The sequence below is a fragment of the Lepisosteus oculatus genome, chromosome 18 (assembly GCF_040954835.1).
Source record: "Lepisosteus oculatus isolate fLepOcu1 chromosome 18, fLepOcu1.hap2, whole genome shotgun sequence".
Classification (NCBI taxonomy): Eukaryota; Metazoa; Chordata; class Actinopteri; order Semionotiformes; family Lepisosteidae; genus Lepisosteus; species Lepisosteus oculatus.
Window position 1 is genome coordinate 8,000,050 of NC_090713.1, and position 20,337 is coordinate 8,020,386.

Consider the following 20,337-nt stretch of genomic DNA (forward strand, 5'->3'; position numbering starts at 1 on the left):
TGGTAATTGATGAACATCCAGGCATCTGGACACACTGTATGATTCTATATGTGAAGATATTCTGCTGTGCTAATTGTGCTAATAGAGATATTTTTAAAAAACATTTTCAATCAGATCAATCTAATTGTTCATTATGATATCATTAATGCATTTTCAAATTTTTATCATACTATGTTAATCATCACATTCCATTGGAATATCCCTTACTGCCAAACTTTTATTAACTTTTTATTTCTGTATTTTGCTTGTGCAAAATATTCTCCCCGTGTTCATATGGGTTTCCCACCAGGTGCTCTGGTCTCCTCTCACAGTCCAAATACATTGTTAGAATAACTGGCTGCTGGGAAAATTTACCCCAGTGTGAGTGGGTGAGTGTTTGTGTATTTTTTTGTGTCTGTCTGTCTAGCAACCGACTGGCTTCTCTTCCAGAGTGTATCCTGCCTTGCACCTTTTGCAAGTAATGCAAGTCATGTGGTTTTACAGAGGGGTCTCAATTTTCGTGAAGGTTGCGTTCCAGAAACCCGCGCGTATTGTACATTTTGCGTATTTTAAACTAATTTTTCCTATTTAAAATAATGGTAGATGCTATAGTTGCGTTCCGCATGCATAAGTTTCACTCTACTTACACCCTCTAGATGCGAATGATGGGACGTGGCATACTCTAAATACCTTCAATACATCAACATGTATAATATAAAATATAAACACAGATTACACAGACATGTATACATGGACATGCATAAAATACATAAAATGTTAGTATGCATCAGTTATGTTTACTGTAAAGTGAATTTGAGAGAGAGTGAGAGAAAATGTGAGAGAGAAAAATTCTTAACAATAGCATCACTGTGTACCAGCATTCCCAATGCACCAATGAGACACTCGCATCGGGCTGCCAATGGAGTAACTATGCGGAGCTCGTTATTTTGACTCGCACTACATAATTCAAACAAAAATATACTTAATAAAAATTAAGTATATTTAAAAATATACTTAATATAATAATAATAATTGCTTACACTCCACTCAAAATGCTTTACAGGTAATGGGGACTCCCCTCCACCACCACCAATGTGCAGCATCCACCTGGATGATGCGACAGCAGCCATAGTGCGCCAGAACGCTCACCACACATCAGCTATCAGTGGGGAGGAGAGCAGAGTAATGTAGCCAGTTCACAGAGAGGGATAATTAGGAGGCCATGATTGGTAAGGGGCAATGGGAAATTTGGCCAGGACGCCAGGGTTACACCCCTACTCCTTTCAAGAAACACCCTGGGATTCTTAATGATCCGAAGGACGGCGCCTGTTTTACAGTATAGTGTCCCCGTCACTATACTGGGGCATTAGGACCCACATGGACCACAGGGTGAGCGCCCCCTGCTGGCCCCACTAACCTCTTCCAGCAGCAACCAGCAGAAGTTTTTTCCCCAGGAGGTCTCCCATCCAGGTACTGACCAGGCTCACACCTGCTTAGCTTCAATGGGTTGCCAGTTGTGAGTTGCAGGGTGATATGGCTGCCACTGGTTTAAAAACACATATTTCAAACTTGCGTAAGACGCAAACCCACTGTACTGTATATTGTATTTTTTATGTATGTGTAACTTATGATTTTTTTCCTTCTATCTTTTTTTGTATTTCTGTTATTTGAAGCACACCACAAAAATGAGAAATAATATAATCACAGTTCTCTTAATAGTGTGACTGTATTCAATTATCTCTTATAAAAGCAAAATAAACTTGTAAGTGCACCTGCAGTACATCCCAGCTGCAGCAGTACAGTCGCTGTGCAGTCCTCCTGAGGGAGGTTTTTGTACAACTGTGTAACACTGTGTGGACAGATCTTTACTGTTGATGTAGTGGTAACTCTGACAGTAATAATCTGCTGCATCTTCAGCTTGCACTCCAGTGATGGTCAGAGTGAAGTCAGTCCCAGATCCACTGCCACTGAAACGCTCTGGGATCCCTGTATATCGACTAGTTGCATCATAGATCAGGAGTTTAGGAGCTTTTCCAGCTTTCTGTTGGTACCAGTGGAGGCAATTATTATTATAAGTGGAGGCTCTCCGAAGGGTCCACTCCAATCCAAAGGCAAGAAGACTTCAAAGCAATCCCCAAAGTCCAAACAATCCAAGGCAAAGAGTATTCCACAGGTAAAAACCCGATCCGAAGGTCGCAGCTCCGGCAGCAATCCACTCACTGATCCCAGACCTAGGCAAGATGGCCGCCAGGATAACCAGCTGACCCGCTGTTGGAAAAGATCTATGCGGCGAAACAATGAGACACAGGTGAGCTGCGTCAGGAAACAAAATATAAATGCCCCAGAAGCAGTGAGCTGGTGCAGAAGCCGATAAGGTGAAGGTGAGGTTTAGGATTGTGCTGGAAAGAAATAAAGAATAACGGACTACGGGATACGGTTTATGATGAAGATTTACGGATTACGGAATGGAATTGGGAAATGTATGGACAAAGAACAAAGAAGATCAGTGTGGTGTGAATTATATCCCTTTTACACCTGCTTTCCCCCGGCGACACCACACTATATACAGTGAAGAAAATCTCTTTATATTGCCATATTTTATATTTCTTTCAATTTTAAAAACATATTATAATCTTAAATAAGCCAAGATGTTCTCAGATCTCTTAAGTAATTTTAATTATTTTATGTTTAACATTGTACCTAGTTAATCTTCTATTTCTGTCTGTTTCTGACATTCAAATTTACATATTTAATCTATAAACACGCTACAAATATGTATTTAAAGTAATAATAAATCAGAATACATTCTAGTTGAGTTTAAGCAATCCCAGGAAAGATCCTGTAAGTAATACAACTACAGAGAAAATAATGCATCCTTCTGAAGAGTTTAGAGTAAAGGCACAGAAGACAAGATGCAGATTTGCAAAACAATGCTATACGGTCCAATATGTCAAAAAGCCCAACAATTGTACCTTCTCTCGCCTTTGTTCTAGTTTGTTCTTCAGGCTGCCCAGTTCTAGGCAGAAATAAAACATTGATTTAACTTCAGAAATCAAAATATTAACTACTCTTTATACAGATGTATAGTTTGGACACACTAGACCACTGCAGGAAGTATTCTTGACACACTATTCCTCAAAGACACAAAGCTCAATACCATTCTGCAGCTTGTCAATCTCTCTGTAGAGATGCAGCTGCATGCTGTCCTCAGGAGCATGGAGCTGTTTCTGGGAGTCAGTCTGTTCATAGCGGGAAACTTCATTCTTTGATTTAACCGCAGACTTCATCGTTACTGGAGAAAGAAGACTCAGGAATATGTTCTCTTTGACTTCATTGAGGTACTTATGTAATACAGCTCCCACGTCAGCCTGATGAATATTAACTGATGACTGAGGGTGTGTGAAAGTCATATCAGTATAGTATCTGTTGATGCCTCAAGCAATCTCTCGTATGTGAGAATGCTGTTTGTGAACTACAGTTCAGCATTCAATTCCATCATACCCAGTCAACTGGTGACAAAGCTCAGGGGATTAGGTCTGTGCAACTCTGTCTGCAACTGGCTGCTGGACTTTCTTATCGAGAGACCACAGGTGGTGCGGATAGGCAATAAAACATCAACACCACTCACCCTGAGCACTGGAACCCCACAAGGCTGCTGTCTGAGTCCAAGGTTGTACTCCCTATTTACTCACGACTGCACAGCAAGACACAGCAACAACCGCATCATTAAGTTTGCCGATGACACGACTATAATAGGACTGATCAGTGATGATGACGAGTCCACATACAGGGATGAAGTTGTACAGCTGCTTAGGTGGTGTCATAGCAATAACCTGGACTTGAACATAAAGAAAACGAAAGAGTTAATAGTGGACTTTCGGAGACACAGGCCACACACTCACAGCCCACTCAGTATTGATGGAACGGAAGTGGAAACAGTCACCAGCTTTACGTTTCTGGGAATTCACATCTCTAAAGATCTAACCTGGACTGTGAACACTGACTCTATCATGAAGAAGGCTCAGCAGCGCCTTTATTTCTTGAGGTGCCTCAAGCGATGGGGGATGCCAATACATGTGTTGGTGAACTTCTACCGCTGCACTATCGAGAGCGTCCTCACCAATGGGATCACCGTGTGGTATGGCAACACCTCTTCGCGAGAAAGAAAGGCACTGCAGAGAATGGTCAATATGGCCCAGAAGATCATCGGCTGCGGTCTCACCGACATTAAACAGCTCTATGAGGACCGCTGCCGTGGTAGAATTCTGGCCATCACAGAGGACAGTCACCACCCCGGGCATGAGCTCTTCACCCCACTGCCCTCAGGCAAGAGATATAAGAGCATACGGACACTTACCACTAGATTCTTCAATAGCTTCTATCCACAAGCAGTGAGACTGGCGAACACATTTAGCCATCCCCCTCGGACCACACCTACACCATCACCATCTACCTCATTGTAATTTATTTATTGTACGTCTCCAGTCATTGTTTACACGTCTGTATTGTTTACATTCAAACTGTCTGCATGTTTACTTGCACATTGTCTATTGTTTGTTTGTACATTGTCTTGATGCACTGTTTGCACTTTGTTTTGTTTTTTTACACTTGTTTTACAATCGAGAGACTTTCTGTAAGTAAGAATTCCATTGTACCAGCACCGGTTACATATGGCAATAAAGTTCAAGTCAAGTCAAGTCTTGGATGAACAGCGCCCTTATTATCTTTTCTTTAATAAAATATTTTAATATACAGTATAGGTTGAATCTCCAGTTTGTGTAGTGCTATAGGAAATTATTTACAGAAGAGCAAGAAATGTGCTTTCATCCTTTATTGATTTCAATGCAACTAGCAATTCAGAAACTCCGAGGTTTCCCAACTCTTATATACAATGTAGATTCAGTATGCTGTATGTGATAAAGTTGCAGCAGCTGTTAATACAAATCAGCTCTTTTCTTTTGTTTCTTATTTTTGTAATGAAACAAACTGACTGGAAAGGGCAATGGTTGCAGAACTGAAGGGTGAATCCACCTGCTGAGCTCTGAGCAGTCAGCTAGCAGACAGGCAAGAGTGAAACTGAAATAGCTGCACTGACATTAGTGTTAAGTGGAAGCTTATTCTGTTGCAAAGGGCAAGACCAGGAGATAGAGTCAAGGTTGTAAGCAAGGTTTAAAGCCACGTAGGCAGTAGGAATAAACAAGCCAAGGGGAATCCAGGAAAGAAGATGAAGACATGAGCAAAGGTCAGAGTACAGTGAAGCAAAGCAAGGAATTAAGCTGAGACTTGTATCACAGCAAAGCGCAACTAGGGAATGTGTTTGACTCGAGGGAGCAAACTCACTGACTCAGTGCTGGACTAAAGCTGAAGCATTATAATAAGGACTCATAACAAGTTTGAACAGCACCAGTGGATGATCAGCCCGCATGGAGAAGCATCTGTTTGCTGTAGTGACCTTGGAGTGCGAGCTTGCTTTTCATATTTTTAACATACCTTCTCTATTTTCTTACAGATAAGGTTTTGATGTGTAGCTGAAAAACAATATCAAAGCACATGTTGTCAAGAAATCCTGTCTGTTGTTTGTACATTGGAGTGCCACCTCTTTATCACTTGATTCAAATTAAATATCCTACTCAAGACAAAATTGCTATTTCAATAGTTAGGGTGACATAAGGTGCCTTTTGGTACACGCAGTACAAAGTTAGGTTAAATTTCTCCAGAAATTAGTTTTAATACCTCCCATTATGCAAATAAGTAGCAACACTGGAACCTTGAATATGTGTTAGATGTTCATATGTCCCACTTCAGTTCCTCCTGTTCCACCTGGTTATAACATCCCGGCAGGTTACCCGTGACACCTGAAGCACACAATGTACAGCAGTATACACTGAATTGTTTGAGGTTTGTGTAATTTACATTCTTAGGGCCTCAGACTTTACGTATTAGTAGGGCTTGAGCCTCGGAAATTTGTTTATATCCAGTATTGTTCTCTATAGCCTGTTCTAGCACAGGTGGTAAAACCTTAGTTCCTCTTCCTTTACTAAAAGGATTGAATAATATACATAAATCAGGTGATCACAATTTGATAGCAAATGATAAAACTAACAACAGGAACTATCAGTGAGGATCCAGAAGTGGAAACCTATTGTATCTGTTCCTCACTAAGTGTTCCAAGAGGTGTATTTACCAACTATTACAGAATCTGCCAACTTCACTACTACTGGTATTCCTTGTTCCCAACTGACTTTTATTCTGTGGTCATTAAAAAGTTCAGAAGCATACTGGCACACTTTTGCTGCCAGCAAATCATAGAGATGAGTGCTACACACCGTTGGTGGTAGAGGGGAGTCACCATTACCTTTAAAGAGTTTAAGCAAAATAAATTAATATATTGTGTTTTCATATGTTTAGAATATTATTTATTATTGATTTTCAGAGTCCGGTGGACAAGTTACTGTGACTTAGACCGGAGTGAAATCTGCTATAAATTTATTTTTTTATCCAATATGTCTATTTAGTGATTTATGGCAAATTATGTATCTCTGTTGACAGACCTCCTGTAATAACCATTGTATGTCATTTCTGTCCTGTATGTGCGTTTCTGCAAATTATTAACAGTGCATAGATCTTACCCTGACCCTGAGCAGAGATAAGGAGTGTCCAGATGAAGATGGTGATGAATGTCATTGTTGCTGTGGGTTCTGTTGCCATGAAGGGCAGTTCTCAGTCATGAAGTGTTAAACTCACAGGGCTATAAACACTCCCAGAGCACTGAAGCATGTGCTGCCAATGCAAAGTGCCTCTTCTATGCAAATTGTCTTTCTCTGTCGTTAGAACATGGAGTAGATCAGTTGCTGTAGTTGTGGCTCTGGAATGCAAAGCACCTTCTTTTACTTTGTATAAATCCTATTTTAAAGCAATCAATGTGATCTAAGCTGTGAGCAGAGGTAGGACTTGAAAATGGATGGATAGTTTTCCTCTGTTTTGCATCATTCATTAATCACATGGTTTTGAAAGATGAGAGAGAGGTGCTTTCTGTCTGATCCCTGACTGAATTTAAGAGAGACATTGACCAATATGAGACACCAGTAGGTGAGGGCCAGGGACAGATCACAACCTCTCACTCTGTACAACATCTCCCTCTGCTTGGGACTGTGGGGAGCGCATTATCATTGCAACCCTGCTCTCCTCATGATCTCAACCCAGGAGGAGGAATTTCTCACACAGCCTGCTCTCAGCCTCCAGGGGACAGCAGCTCCCTGTAGAAGAGAGCAGGGACTTGTAGCCTCCAGTCGACAGCAGAGGGAGCTACACTGAGGGGGCTGTTCTTTCCACTTGCTGGTGGGTAGAGTTCACACTTTCATACATCGGTCTGATGAAGTGGTTTTGTTATATACAGGGGCTTCAAGATGGAGGTTGGTGTTGGGTTTTGAAAAGCCTCCAGAGGAAAGTTTTGCTTTAATAAAAACTCCTTGCACTGTAATTATTCTACAATTGCACGTTTTATTGTGCTGAGACCGCATGATCCGCAGGTATTTAGGTTGAAAACTATCACAAATAGATATTTTCGATAGCCGTTCTTGTTGAAGGAGCTCTCTGCTCTTCACTGTGATAATGCAGTGTAGATGCAGTACTGTATATTGTGTAGATGTACAATAGTCACAAATGCAGAAGGAGGACTCTCATGGACAACAGGAGTGAGGAGGGACCACATTTGTCTATTAATTAAAAATAAATAATTCCACTTGAACTTGTGTGTTACACACTGAGATCTTTAGAAGAAAGGGATTAGAGATTTAAAGCAGACAGCTTCAAAATTACTAAAAGACATCTGACTAAATGAAAGGATTTCAGATATCTATTCTAAGTCTCATGTTCTCATGTATTTTATTTAAAACACAAGTTCCTAGCTACATGGCTGTAGCTCAACTTCCTGTTTGAGAAGTTAGCCTTTTTAGCCAACTTTGCAACCTAGCAATTTAAACGTTTGCTGTGACCAATTTCCCCTGCAACAGGTTGATTTGCATCCTTGTAAATCCACCAGTGTACCCTCAGACCAGGCAAGACAGCCATTCTACATAATATCCCATTTTATTACAGTCTCTCAGCCTGGTAACAATCATAATGGTGAAGTACCCCCATATTACATCCTATCCACAGGAGGCACTAACTCATAGACCAATAAAAGAACTCTGTGGACCCCGGTTACCACAACCCAAATGACCCAGGGGAGCAGTCCAGGATCTCCTTTCTCACTCCAGTTGGTGACCTGGTGTGCTTCCTTCTTCCACAGCAAAGACATTCTGTGTGGCTTCAGACATCCTCCTCAATCCCAGCCATTCTGAACAACACGGTGCTGCATGTTTCCCCATCACCCTCTTCGTCTCCAAGACCAGTTTGGGTGGAGAAGGAGGAAGACGGTGCTCTGACCTTTCTCCTCTGCTCTCTCTGTAGAGTCCCTGGTGTCCAAGACCTTCCTGGGTCCTGTGGTGTAAACTGTTCTTTCAGTCTGTGCGTGTTCTGTCTGACCCCTGTCTGGGTCTATGAAGCCCTTATCTATCAGAGCAAGTACTGTTGTTTGGGGTGAGCGTGTGATGTCCTGGGTGTGGGCAGAGCTAATGGCTTGGGGCTGTATGGCTGTATGCAGATGCTCAGGTGTAACGATGCATTGTGTCTTCACACCTTGTTTCAGAAACCCCTCTCAGTCTGAGGCCCAGTAAACCTGTCATGAAATCCCACGTCACCTCTGTCCCATGTGGGAATTAACGAGTATCTTCACAAAGAGGACCCTTAGTCAATGGAGAAGGATAGCACTCCCAATCATTATTTTCTGTTCAAATGTACAGTAACAGATATTCTTCCCATATAAACTTACAAATCACATGACCCTTGTAGGGAAAACCGGTTCAGGGACGCCAAATATGTAATCATAGTGGCTCTCTGAAGGCACCAGTTCTGTAGGGTTTGGGCATTTACTGAGACAATTATTAATTGTAGCAGTAAATCACAAAGTTGATTCTTTTGGTGGCTTTAGAATCCAACCATGCGACATAACTCAAACAACGCGCACACACAGGTACTAATACACGAGGATACATTTATTAATACATAGAATATGCATATAAACCTAACAGATCTTATCGAGAGGGTTATCAGAATACAAAAGGTATATTCGGTCAGTTACAAAGAGTTACACATATCAAGAGGACATATGTTCAGTATATCATTCATTAAGACCGTTTCGTAAATGAACTTGGTTATAACTTCTACATTAGATACTCAAACAAGTACATAACTCTTAGGAATTAAATTGATATCAACTGGTTTGGATAACAATTGAATTCTCGAGCTGTAATGCATTGAAGTTGAATACTCATCCAGTTTCCGGGGATTCAGATCTCCTGCGGGCACAAAGAAACAGTTGCAGGCTGTTGCGGTCCAATCTGCGCTCTCTGGCTCCGTGCCAGGCTGTGCTGTGCGGCTTGCGACGGTGCGCTGCTGATGCTCACTGTTGGCTTTAACTAGCAAAGTTTGTGCGCAGGAGAAAAGATGACTGTGGGTCCCAGCAAGTCAGAAAGAGGACTGGTTCGTTCCTGATGAAGAGCTAGTTCTGAATAGTGATTCAGCTGTCCACAGTTCTGACCTGTTCACGAGGCCTGCTGCTGGTTACTCTCTGGCAACCTCTACTCTAGACTCTTAGAACAAAGGAAAGTTCTGGCACTCGGACACACTGGCCGTTCCGTGGTTGTCCGGGCTGAGTCTCAGGATGGTCAGGAGGCGCGCTGCGAGAATGTCCTGCCCTTGGGAGCCTTCTGCTCCTGGGCCGTCCTGCCCTGGAATTCTCCTTTGAATTCCCTTTAGAATTGTCCTCAGAATCTTACTGAATCTCCCCTTCTGAATCTCTCTGAATCTCTGTGTTGCCTGTTTTTACCTGGAGGAACTTCAGCTCATTGATTGGCTGAAAGTTCCATGGGCATCAGAGTCCCACGTGGGTTACTCGGCCCTACCAGTCCCTGATTGGTTGATCAAGGTGAGATATGAGTCACTTAGTCCTGACACTTAGTAATGCAGTCCAGATGTCCAACTGGCACTCCCTAGACAGATAGGCGCCAATGGATGACCATTGATCATGATAGCCAGGCTTAGCTAAGTGCATCCCCCTTTGGGAGCTGTCCTTATAAAAAGAAAACATCTTGCATGAATGGTTTCTCTGTGGCTGCACCACAGAGATGAACAGAGAAATGGGGCCTCATTTGGGAAGGCTCAGAACACTTAATTCTTTCTTATTAATAAGCCTCGCCGCTACACCCTATTAACAAAATCATCCATGCAGATACAAATTAAAATAGAATAACCTTATAAATATTTACATCATCGAATCGATACTAGTTATTTACAATCATATATCAATTCAATAGAAAATAAGACATGAAAACGAGAGCAATCAAGAAGATTATTTCTAGGTGATTTTTAAAGGTAAACCTCAATTCGCCGTAAGTCATCTTCACTTCTAACCAGAGATTGATAAACAATTAAACTCCACAGAAAAGATTAGGTTTTAAATTATATATTGACATATGAGTATAATGACTGGAGATCTATTTTTGTGGCTCTCCAGAATAAAAAAAAGTGTCATTGCTGTATCTAAACATATTGTTAAACTCAAAAGAAATGTATTGCCGTTGTAAACAAAATCCAACTTGGAATTACCCATGAATAAATTTGTGTAATTGAGTGCAACTGGGGATCCTATGACAATGCCTGAAACCACAAATAACACTGATCCTGAAATCTAGAATGATGTTATCGGGATTGAGTCTGATGATGAGTCAGTCAATATTACAGTTTTCAGAATGAGGGAAATTATAATAGTCTCTTGTGATGTATTCAGGCAAGGCACTGGCCTTGCAATGTTCCTTGGAGTTCAGGTTTGCTGCTGTGTAGTACTTCTACAGTAGGCCCAGAGAGAAGGGGTCTTCTCCTAGGATAGTTTCCAAAGTAATGGAATCCATGATCTTCTCTCCTGGGATTGAACTGTACAAACATGTCTAATGTGTACTAACAAATTTAATGTGGATAATAAATTCAGTGTGTATTAAATATGTGTATTAATAAATGTATAATGTGTACATGTGTGCTAATACATAACAATACCGAAGCCAAATTTTACATATTTTAAAACATTTTAGATATTTTAAATATTCAACTGTGAATATTAGGAATTGAGTTTGATTGTCAGGAAGCGTTAATTGTCAGAACACTCTTTGAATGTTGCTGATCATGCGTTGGCCAATCAGAATCAGTTTACTGGTCACTTCCTTGTATATAAGGTTGATTTCCGCCGTATTTGGGGCTCAGCTTTGTCAGATTTGTAACTTCTCTGGTGTCAGCTAGTACAGTCGGACTTGCTTCAGTATTTAAGCTTTCGGTTTCCTGGTTGTGGATCTTCGGCATAGACTCCCGGTTATTCCTGGTTCCAAACTTCTTCATATATGCTTCTCCATGTTCCTGGGTTGTAAAGTTCCTGGTTTTCCGGGTCCTGGTTTACCCTGTGGGAATGGCCATTGTATCCGGTTTCTGGTGACAGATACCTTCATAAGGAGCAGTGCTGGTCTTGGGATATGGGACTGTATATTTGGGTTATATCATGATCACAGAAGTGTGGTTTTGGAGGGACTTGGTGTTTTGTCTTACACTTGTATTTGGACTTGTAAATCCTGATATCCTGTTCACCTGATATCCTTGACCTTAGACTGTGTTATAGACAATGTTATAGTGTTATTTCTCATGGGTTTGTTATTAAACCTTTGCATTTAAACGTATGTTCAGACTGTAGTTTTGGGTCTTGCCCTTTAAGGGCTTCTGCTGTGCTGCATAGGGTCTGTTTAAGTTATGTAGCATTTTGTTAATGTGGAAACCGTAACATTGATTGGACACAAAGGTGAGGATCACTATTAGAACAACAGAAATATTGAAAAAAAAACAATGTAATATAAAACATAACAATTAATTTAACATTCTGAACCTAGAAGAGAGAGCAAGACGCCAATGATCTATTAGTGCGGGCATCATATGTGATATTTTCACATATGATGCCCGCACTAATAGAAAAACTCATGTGTGCATAGTGATCTGTCCACTATAAAGTTTTCTTAAGAGGACAACATTTCCTGTTGCTATAATTATCCCCTCCCCTAAAATAAATCAAACTCAAAATATATGCTTAATCTGTTTCTAATTATCATACTTTAAAGCATCTAAATAAGAACAGTTACTTATGTCAATAGGGCTGTTTTCCCCATTTGCTTCTTCTACTGAGAAAAAAAAAAGAATATAAATGTCCTGGAATACTGATGTGAGTGCACATTTTCTTTTCTGCTTTTGTAATCTAAATAATTAAAGACTACAGTTTCACAAGTGATAGTTTTTGTGTTTTTTTTTTCAGTCAGGAACTACACAACAGAAGGTAAGAGGTGCCAAGCTAATGTCTCTCTAACTTTCTTCATTCCTGAAACAGCTCAGTTAGGAGAACATGGATCACAGAATCACAAAAATACCAAAATCCTTTCTGCAAAATGTACACAGAAGCGGTAATAGGCTATCTGTGCACAAACAATAAAACCCCCAAAATCCCTCATTCCAGATCTCAACTATCCTCACCGCAAACTGCTCTCTCCCATGCAGCACCAATAAAGCACTTTTCTGAAGAACAGCTTCTACCCTACTGCTCACTGTGCAATGCTTCAGAAGCCAATACACCTCTGCACTCTGCACTTTTGACTTCTACTACATATTTATTGCTCTGTTTGTTTATTATTTGTATATTTATAGTACTATCACTATTTATTATGTACCACTTTTATAATGTACCGTCTACATTGTGTGGTGTTGTCTGTTGTACTGTCTTGTCTGTTGTACTTTGCATGTCCTGATAGAGCAGTGTGAATAAGAATACCAATGTACATTTGGCAAATAAACCCCTCTACCTACATTGTATGTAACATTCACAGTAGTGGTGACATTGAAGGTAATATCTCATTACCTGAAAATCTGCTAAATGAACCAATTTTTCACTACTATTATGAGAACTTTGATCATAAGAACAGTTCCAAACGAAAGTGGGCAATTTTGCCCATCTAGCCTGTTTGGTAGTTAGTAGTTAAAGGGGAACTGCAATGCTATTTTCAGATTTTGGGGTTACAAAAAATCAGCATGAAAGAGTGCATTTCAAACCGTAATAACAGTAAAATACACAGCGTCTTCTAAAACCTCCAATTTGCATCACAAAATAGATGAAACTTCCAGGTATTGTCACGATCCTCATCCCTATTCTAGAGGGCGTTCCGACCCTTTTGTGTTTTAGTTTCATTATCATGTACACCTGTCCCTGGATTCACCAGTATTATTTAAACCCGGTGCTCCGGAAGTATTGGAAGACTTATGCCCCGAGGCCCACCTAGCATCAAGTCGCCGTATGTCCGCAGCTTGAAGGCAAAGGCTTCCAAATGGTGTCCTGACCAGCCGAATCTGGGGCTCGGAGCGCCTGGTCTCATTATCCTTTTAACCTTTGTGTTCCTGATTGAGTTCCCCCTTCCCACGGATTTTAATCGTCTTGTCTTGGATGGATCACCTGGTTTTGGATTTTGGACTGTTTTTGGACTTGTTAGTCTGCTCTCCCCCCTTGCACCTGGATCACTGTCGGCACCGCCCCCTGTTCGCCATCCCTCCCATTACTCACCATATTTTCCCCGTAGCTCTTCTCTAGTCACTTCCAGATTATACCGTCGGCACAGTGTCCTAAACTACGCACTTCACGGGAGTCAGGACCGACTCCTGTTACAGGTATGCACAGCACCATGTTTGCCATGAACGAGGCAAGAAAACTTCTGGTGACGTGTGTGGCCAGAACTGTGAAGCTGTGAACTGTGAACTATCCTAGAACTGTGAAGCCTTCTGACATCCCTACACAGAACTGCAGCCTTAAATACAGAATTGTAAGAGGTGCTGTTAGTCCCCCTTGTCCAGGATTTAATGAGTCCCAGCTAGACATTAAACCACAAGTAACAGAAACATAAAATGCTTCATGTATATATATATTTATTTTTATTTTGTATGCTTTCCTATTTGAACATTGAACAAGCTAAAACAGAACAATTTAATGGAGTTGTCAATTGGCGGCAGTGCTCAGCTAAAAGTTTACTCCATACTTGAGACCCCGAGATGTTGCAGAAGACCAGACTTCATAACCGTCTCTTGCAACAATCAAGATGCCATCGTTTCTCAGCTGAAGCATGCAGTCTTTGAAGCCGATGCTAGTGTAGGTGTTGGTCTCCCACATGGCTTTTCCATCAGTCTTGTAGGCCACCAGGTTAGAGTCGTTCTGCATTATCAGATGATCAGCATTGTATGTCCCAGCAGTGTCACTGTCCCAGATTGGTTTTGGGCCATACACCACAAAGTTACCATCATCCTTGAAAAGTTCACAAAATAACAAAAAGTTTTCAGTTTTCTCAGTTGTAAGCCTTAAACATAATTCCAAAGTAAACAAGTTCAAACAACAGTATACAATGTAAACTAGAGAGCTGTATCAGTGTGTATCAGCTGTATCAGAGCCGCAAAGGAAGAAATAAAGCTTAATTCTAAATGTAAAAGTAAATAAAAGGAAAAGAAAATGAACTAAAGAAGGCTCCATGGTGAACCTGTTGGTAATTATGCATTTATTTAAAAGTTTCATAGGAGAATTAATCTTGTCCTATTTCAATGAAGTGACATTCCAGGTCACTAGGTGGGTTTGGCAAGTTAAAACATACAGTACCTTACCCTTAATATTTGATTAAAGTCATCTTTTTGTGTACAATATGTAAAAAGTACACTAAAACAGTAAATATGGTGTCAGGGTCAAAAAGTTGCATCACTGAAATACTTTCTCATGATATTGGTACTGGAGCAAAATAATGAATAATAAAAGAGCAAACAATTCTAGAATTCTGATAAAAGTACAATGCAATGTACTTGGAGTACATGTTCCAGTCATGGATATGGAAGTCTGTTCGACCCTCAGTGCAGTTACAGGTAAGTTTTTAGTCAGACCTGCACAGAAGAAGCAGAGGTATTGTTGATCGCATATACTAAAACATGTGAGGTACAAATAGACAGAGCCCTGTGTTGTAATGAAATTAGAAGCCGGTGTAGGAGATCGTCTCAGTAATTGAGTGGTTCAAGCCATCATCACACGATCTCTCTACCCCAGTATGAAGAAAGCAGACACTGGGTGCCACATTTTAGAGATCAGGCTTTTAATACTTTTTTGAAGTAGAAGAGTTGTTCTACTTCAAAAACAAAAATTACATAATGGGGATCTGCAAATGGCGATGGTAAATGAAGAATAGAGGCAGTGCTCTTATGTGCAGAAATACTCCTTTTTCAAGATATCCACCTGGTAATACATCCATATATACTGTATAAGGAAGGTTCTTATTTTGATATATCAAATCATATCTACAATATACATATGAATTCTACAGCCCAGGGGAGGTCTAATTTGTAATAGTAGAGTATGCTAATGAGTCACATGATTAACAATGCAGCTAATGAATAAGAGATGTTTGTACTTCTAGTCATCTAGACCAGAGACCTAGAGACTGGAAGTGAGCAAGTTATCCAACTGAATCTCAATGGATTTCATAATTTCATAATTTGTTTTAAATGTCATGCCATTAATACAATATTATTGTGGTCTACATATTACATTATAAATAAAGCAAAATCAATATTAGTTTGAGTACAGTATGTTTGCTATGAAACAAATAATAGTAACAGGCAAACCTAGATACAGTCCATAGTTTATTTGTTCTCATGAAGCTTTTTCTTAGTTTTCGGATAATTTCTTAAAATGTTCTGGACAATTTCATGCGGGCTTAGTGAATGTGTTAAGTCTAAGTACAGGAATGAAGGATTCTTAAGTACGTAAAGAAGCTAATAACAAATCATACATACCCTGAAGTAATATATGTTTTTGTTTAATTTTATTTGTGAAAAAGGAGTCACTTACCTGAAATACAGCTTTGAAATTGCCATTTATTGAAAGCAAATATTCTCCCTTCCTCAGCTGTTCACCTTTCCTTAGCTGATCCGAAATAACATGTCTGAAATACATCATTTAACATACAGCTAAATTTAATTTTCTTAATAAGATATGCACTTCAGAAGCTTTTATGCTCCATTTCTAAATTTGCCCTACCTGTCCAATCTCCCATTATTCTCTTATTTTCTAATATTAGATGTGATAAGGTTACAATTCACATTTTGTTTTCAACACCTAAACTAGCGAGCTTGTGATTTGAATAATTCTATGGTCACTGGTCTTAGCCTGGGTCATATCACTAGCTGATTGCGACTGGCGCTCCCCGAACAGTGACTTATGAATGGCTGAGTATTAGGATGAGGTTGCTGGCCCAGACCCTTGCATCTCAGCAGTACGGTGACCTCTGTGCCCACCAGGTTGCTTGCAGCTGCAGTATGTAGTGTCGGCAGTGAATGATGCATCTCTCCTCCATTTGGCACTCAATTTGGAGAATCCCAGAGTAAACTATTTCAGTAACATTTTAAACAGGTAGATGTGGACTTGAACAGGTTTTTCCAATATTTTCTTGTATGCCTCTATAACTGTTAATTTTCTAAATTCCTTTAGCCAATTTAGTCTGAACCTTTTATTTTTTGCCTTTTAAATACTACAGTGTAAATTATTTTGTATCAAAAATATTATTTTGAGCACTCTGTATTTCAAAATAGTAATGGATAATATTCCACTAAAGCACCAATAATATATACAATAATTCATGTTTCATTAAGGGACTTAATGAAACATGATGTATTGTATGTATTAAATCAATAAATTTCCAAAGTTTAGATGTCTTGAAAGACATCATTGTGTATCTTTTCAATTCATACAGTATCTCTCTTTGACATTTTGGCCCTTTGCTACAGAAGTTAAATTAAGTGTAACATCAGAAAAAAACTGATTCACTCCCTGTTCTATAGTGATTGTACAGTACCTAAAAAGTTATTAGATCTTCACTAAAGCTTTAATAAAGATTATGATAACCTGACTAAATGTATATGTAAGTTTGGGAAAAGTGGCTTTGTTCGCAAACCACCTATCAGAGAGAAAGTGAGACACACTTGGCCTGATTAGATTATTGGAATCCAGTGGGAGTGAGAGGTCACATGAGGTTAAGGGAGGATATGATTGGCTCTGTGTGTAATTGGCCATATCCCTGCATTAATGAGCTGTGTATATTAGCAGCCAAGAAGTAACAGGTGGCTTATCTTTTTTCTAGGTTCTAGCAGTGGTCAGAAGTGAAGGCAGAGAGATGCAGTAGGGTAGGTTAAATTCTATGGGCTCCTGTGCTTTAACATCAGCAGACAGATGTGCAGGGTAGAGGGAAGATCATAAGTAGGGGAAAGATGCAGAGTGTTTTGCAGCTCAATCACTCAGGTAGAATATTCAGGTATTGAGTTTATTAGGCTCCAGTGTTTTATCATGATAGGTGATTAGTACTGATGCTGTACTAAGTATGTGAGGGTTACAAAAATAACCAAGTTGTGATTTATGTAATTGAGAGACCTGGAGAAGTTGAGAAGAAGTCCAGAACAGGAAAATTCCTAAGACCGACTGTTGGATTTAATTTGAAGAGAAGTGATAGTGACTTTGCTGAAAGCTTCTGGGAGAAGAATAACTGAACAGTGGACAGTGTAGGTCCCTCTAAAAAGGGACTCCTGCAATGTCTTGGAGCCTGGAGGAGTTCTGTTGGCCAGACTCAATGACTGCCCAGTCATAAGTGCAAATTTAGGGGACATGCTGACTACTGTATGAACTATAAGTGGTTCAATGTGTTGACATAACAACCATTTCTCCTAGTCCACAGTTCTGCATTCGCTTTCTCAAAAAGCAGTTTTGGGACTCCTGTTGCAAAAACATCTGAAACCAAAATTATCCTGAAACTAGGATCACACCTTCTTCCTTCTCTCTATGACAGACCTGTTTCCTTCTAATCCTCTCTGTTCATTTGCAGGTTTTGACTACACCATCTGAGTATCATCTCTGCTGCTGCCTCCTCTCCACTCCCAGCTTTTGTTCTCCCATGCTCTATCAGCTTCTGACTTTCCTCTCCTTCTCGCACCCGAAGAAGGCTCCACAGCTGAAACGTTGTCTTTCTTCTCTTTTCAGTATGGAATAAACCTTTACTTCCTTTGCAGCTTATGCATGCTGACACGGCTACCTACTCAAGCTACTTCATATACACATATGCAAATATCCAGAAATGACAAAATGTCATTTTTTGTCTCACGTTTATCTGAAATTCCGTTGTCAGTAGTACACTGCTAAAATTATATTTCTCTTTACTGTCAAAATCCTTATGCTTATCTTTACCACTGTTTCTGATCTTAAAAATACTTTTTATTTAAGTTATTTTGATCAGAAAAGATGTAGTTTTCTGAAGTATAGTATTTGTATAATTTATTATTGTTTATATAATTCTAATAAAGGTTTTGTAATAGAATTTATTTACCGACTACATTTTGCTGACACTCGTACCACAGTCATGATCAAAAGGAACAGCAGCAGTGCAGCCATCTTCGGAATCATCTTGTTTCTGTGCCATCAGAGGAAGGAAGAAAGATTCATACATGAACATACAAGCTGCCATCTTCAGCATACAAAAAGAAATGGCAAATTCAAATTCATATGAGTGAATGGAGTATTAATAGTTGAGTTGCAAGGAAGAACTCTCTTCATAGGGCAAATCGCAGAAAAAGACAAATTAATCTTAGCATCATTGGAATGACAATTTGAATTGCAACTGGAAATTGAAGCCGGGCTTTGTGGACATGATCATCAGCATTATTCTTGATGAAAGAAGATGACACTCTATTGTGTTTTGATCTGTGTTTATGCATCAATGGGTCGTTGGGTCCTTGTCGAGATTAAGGAAATCATGGACTTCCACATATAACAGGACGTTTTGACAAGGCACCTTTCTGTCAAGAAGCTCAGGCTTTGCTAGCAATGGCCTGCAGACATCCAGCTCTCTCCCACAGCCTCTACGGACAGCGTGGACTCCTTCAGGCCGTATTTTACTGCCTCCATGGCTTTCATAGACAGCCAACATCTCAGGCACTGCAGCTGCACACAACACACTTCTCATACATACTGCACCTGCCTAGACCCACTGCCACACCCCTGCATATGCCAGAAGGACACACACACACACACACACACACACACACACACACTGCACTCACAGTCCACTCATGCTGCAATTGTGGTTGGATGGAAGAATCCTCTACTGCCATAGCACTACAGAGAGGTGATTTTCCTTCTCTCTCTCTCCATGAACTACACAAGAAGCAGGGCACAGGCCCTATTACAGGAGTAAGATAAGCTGTTGGTCATCATCAAAGTCCTTGCAGCTGTGGGTTCTTAAAGATACACTAGCTGATGGCCTGTCACACTTACACTATACTGCATTTTTCTTTTTCACTTTAAATATAAGATATTGAAAGTGAATGAAGCACCTCATCTACAGCCGATGTAGGGTGATTTTAATTTAACAAGTAAAAGTTTATTCCATGCTAAGAAGAGAATAAAAGAAACAACGTTTCCGTTGTGGAGCCTTCTTCGGGTGTCAAGTAGAAGGCTCCACAGCTGAAACGTTGTGTTTCTTTTCTTCTCTTTTCAGCATGGAATAAACCTTTACTTGTTCCTTCGTATTGTTCTCACTTTAATTATAATAAATATTTACCTTTTACCTTACAAACACCGTCTTTTGGATGAGACGTTAAACCGAGGTCCTGACTCTCATTAGTCATTAAAGATCCCTGGACATTTCTCGAGAAGTGTAGAGGGTTATTCCAGTGTCCAGGCCAAATTTCCCCCTCAGCCCTTACCGTGGCCTCCAAATTGTCTCCATGTATGATGGGTTTGCACTTGCCCTGTGATGGACTGGCGCCCTGTCAAGGGTGTACCCTGCCTTGCACTCGTTGCTTGCCAGGTAGGCTCTGGCTTCTCAAGACACCGTGTGTTAAAAAGCAGTTTAGTAAATGACATGACATGACCTTACAAACATTCTCTTAATCATATACAGTATTAGACATATTAGATAGCTGCATTTAGTCTGGCCGATGCAGAAGTAAGAGTCCTATTTCTCAGATGCTTCACATGAAAAACTACTTGATTTTCTATTCTAGTTTTTCTTTCCCATAAAACTGTAGAACTCAGTGAGCATTTGACAAATGTCAGAGTATGAGAATGATCATCTCTGATATTCAGAACTCCAGCCTTATGGATTGCTATTGCTA

General features: G+C 40.1%; 1 protein-coding gene across 2 annotated transcripts; it reads right to left on the reverse strand.

Annotated features, from left to right (window-relative positions):
- Positions 1–14,056: 14,056 nt before the first annotated feature.
- On the reverse strand, positions 14,057–20,049 carry LOC138224049 (B-type lectin plumieribetin-like). 2 transcript variants are annotated; one of them, XM_069180321.1, is made up of 4 exons: positions 19,927–20,049; positions 18,549–18,632; positions 16,028–16,121; positions 14,057–14,446 (listed from the first exon to the last, which is right to left on the reverse strand). In XM_069180321.1, exons 1-4 carry the CDS (start codon positions 19,947–19,949, stop codon positions 14,165–14,167), a joined length of 483 nt encoding a protein of 160 aa, XP_069036422.1. In that variant the 5' UTR covers positions 19,950–20,049; the 3' UTR covers positions 14,057–14,164. The 2 variants fall into 2 exon arrangements, with proteins under 2 accessions (XP_069036422.1, XP_069036423.1); XM_069180322.1 differs by lacking the exon at positions 18,549–18,632.
- Positions 20,050–20,337: the final 288 nt, after the last annotated feature.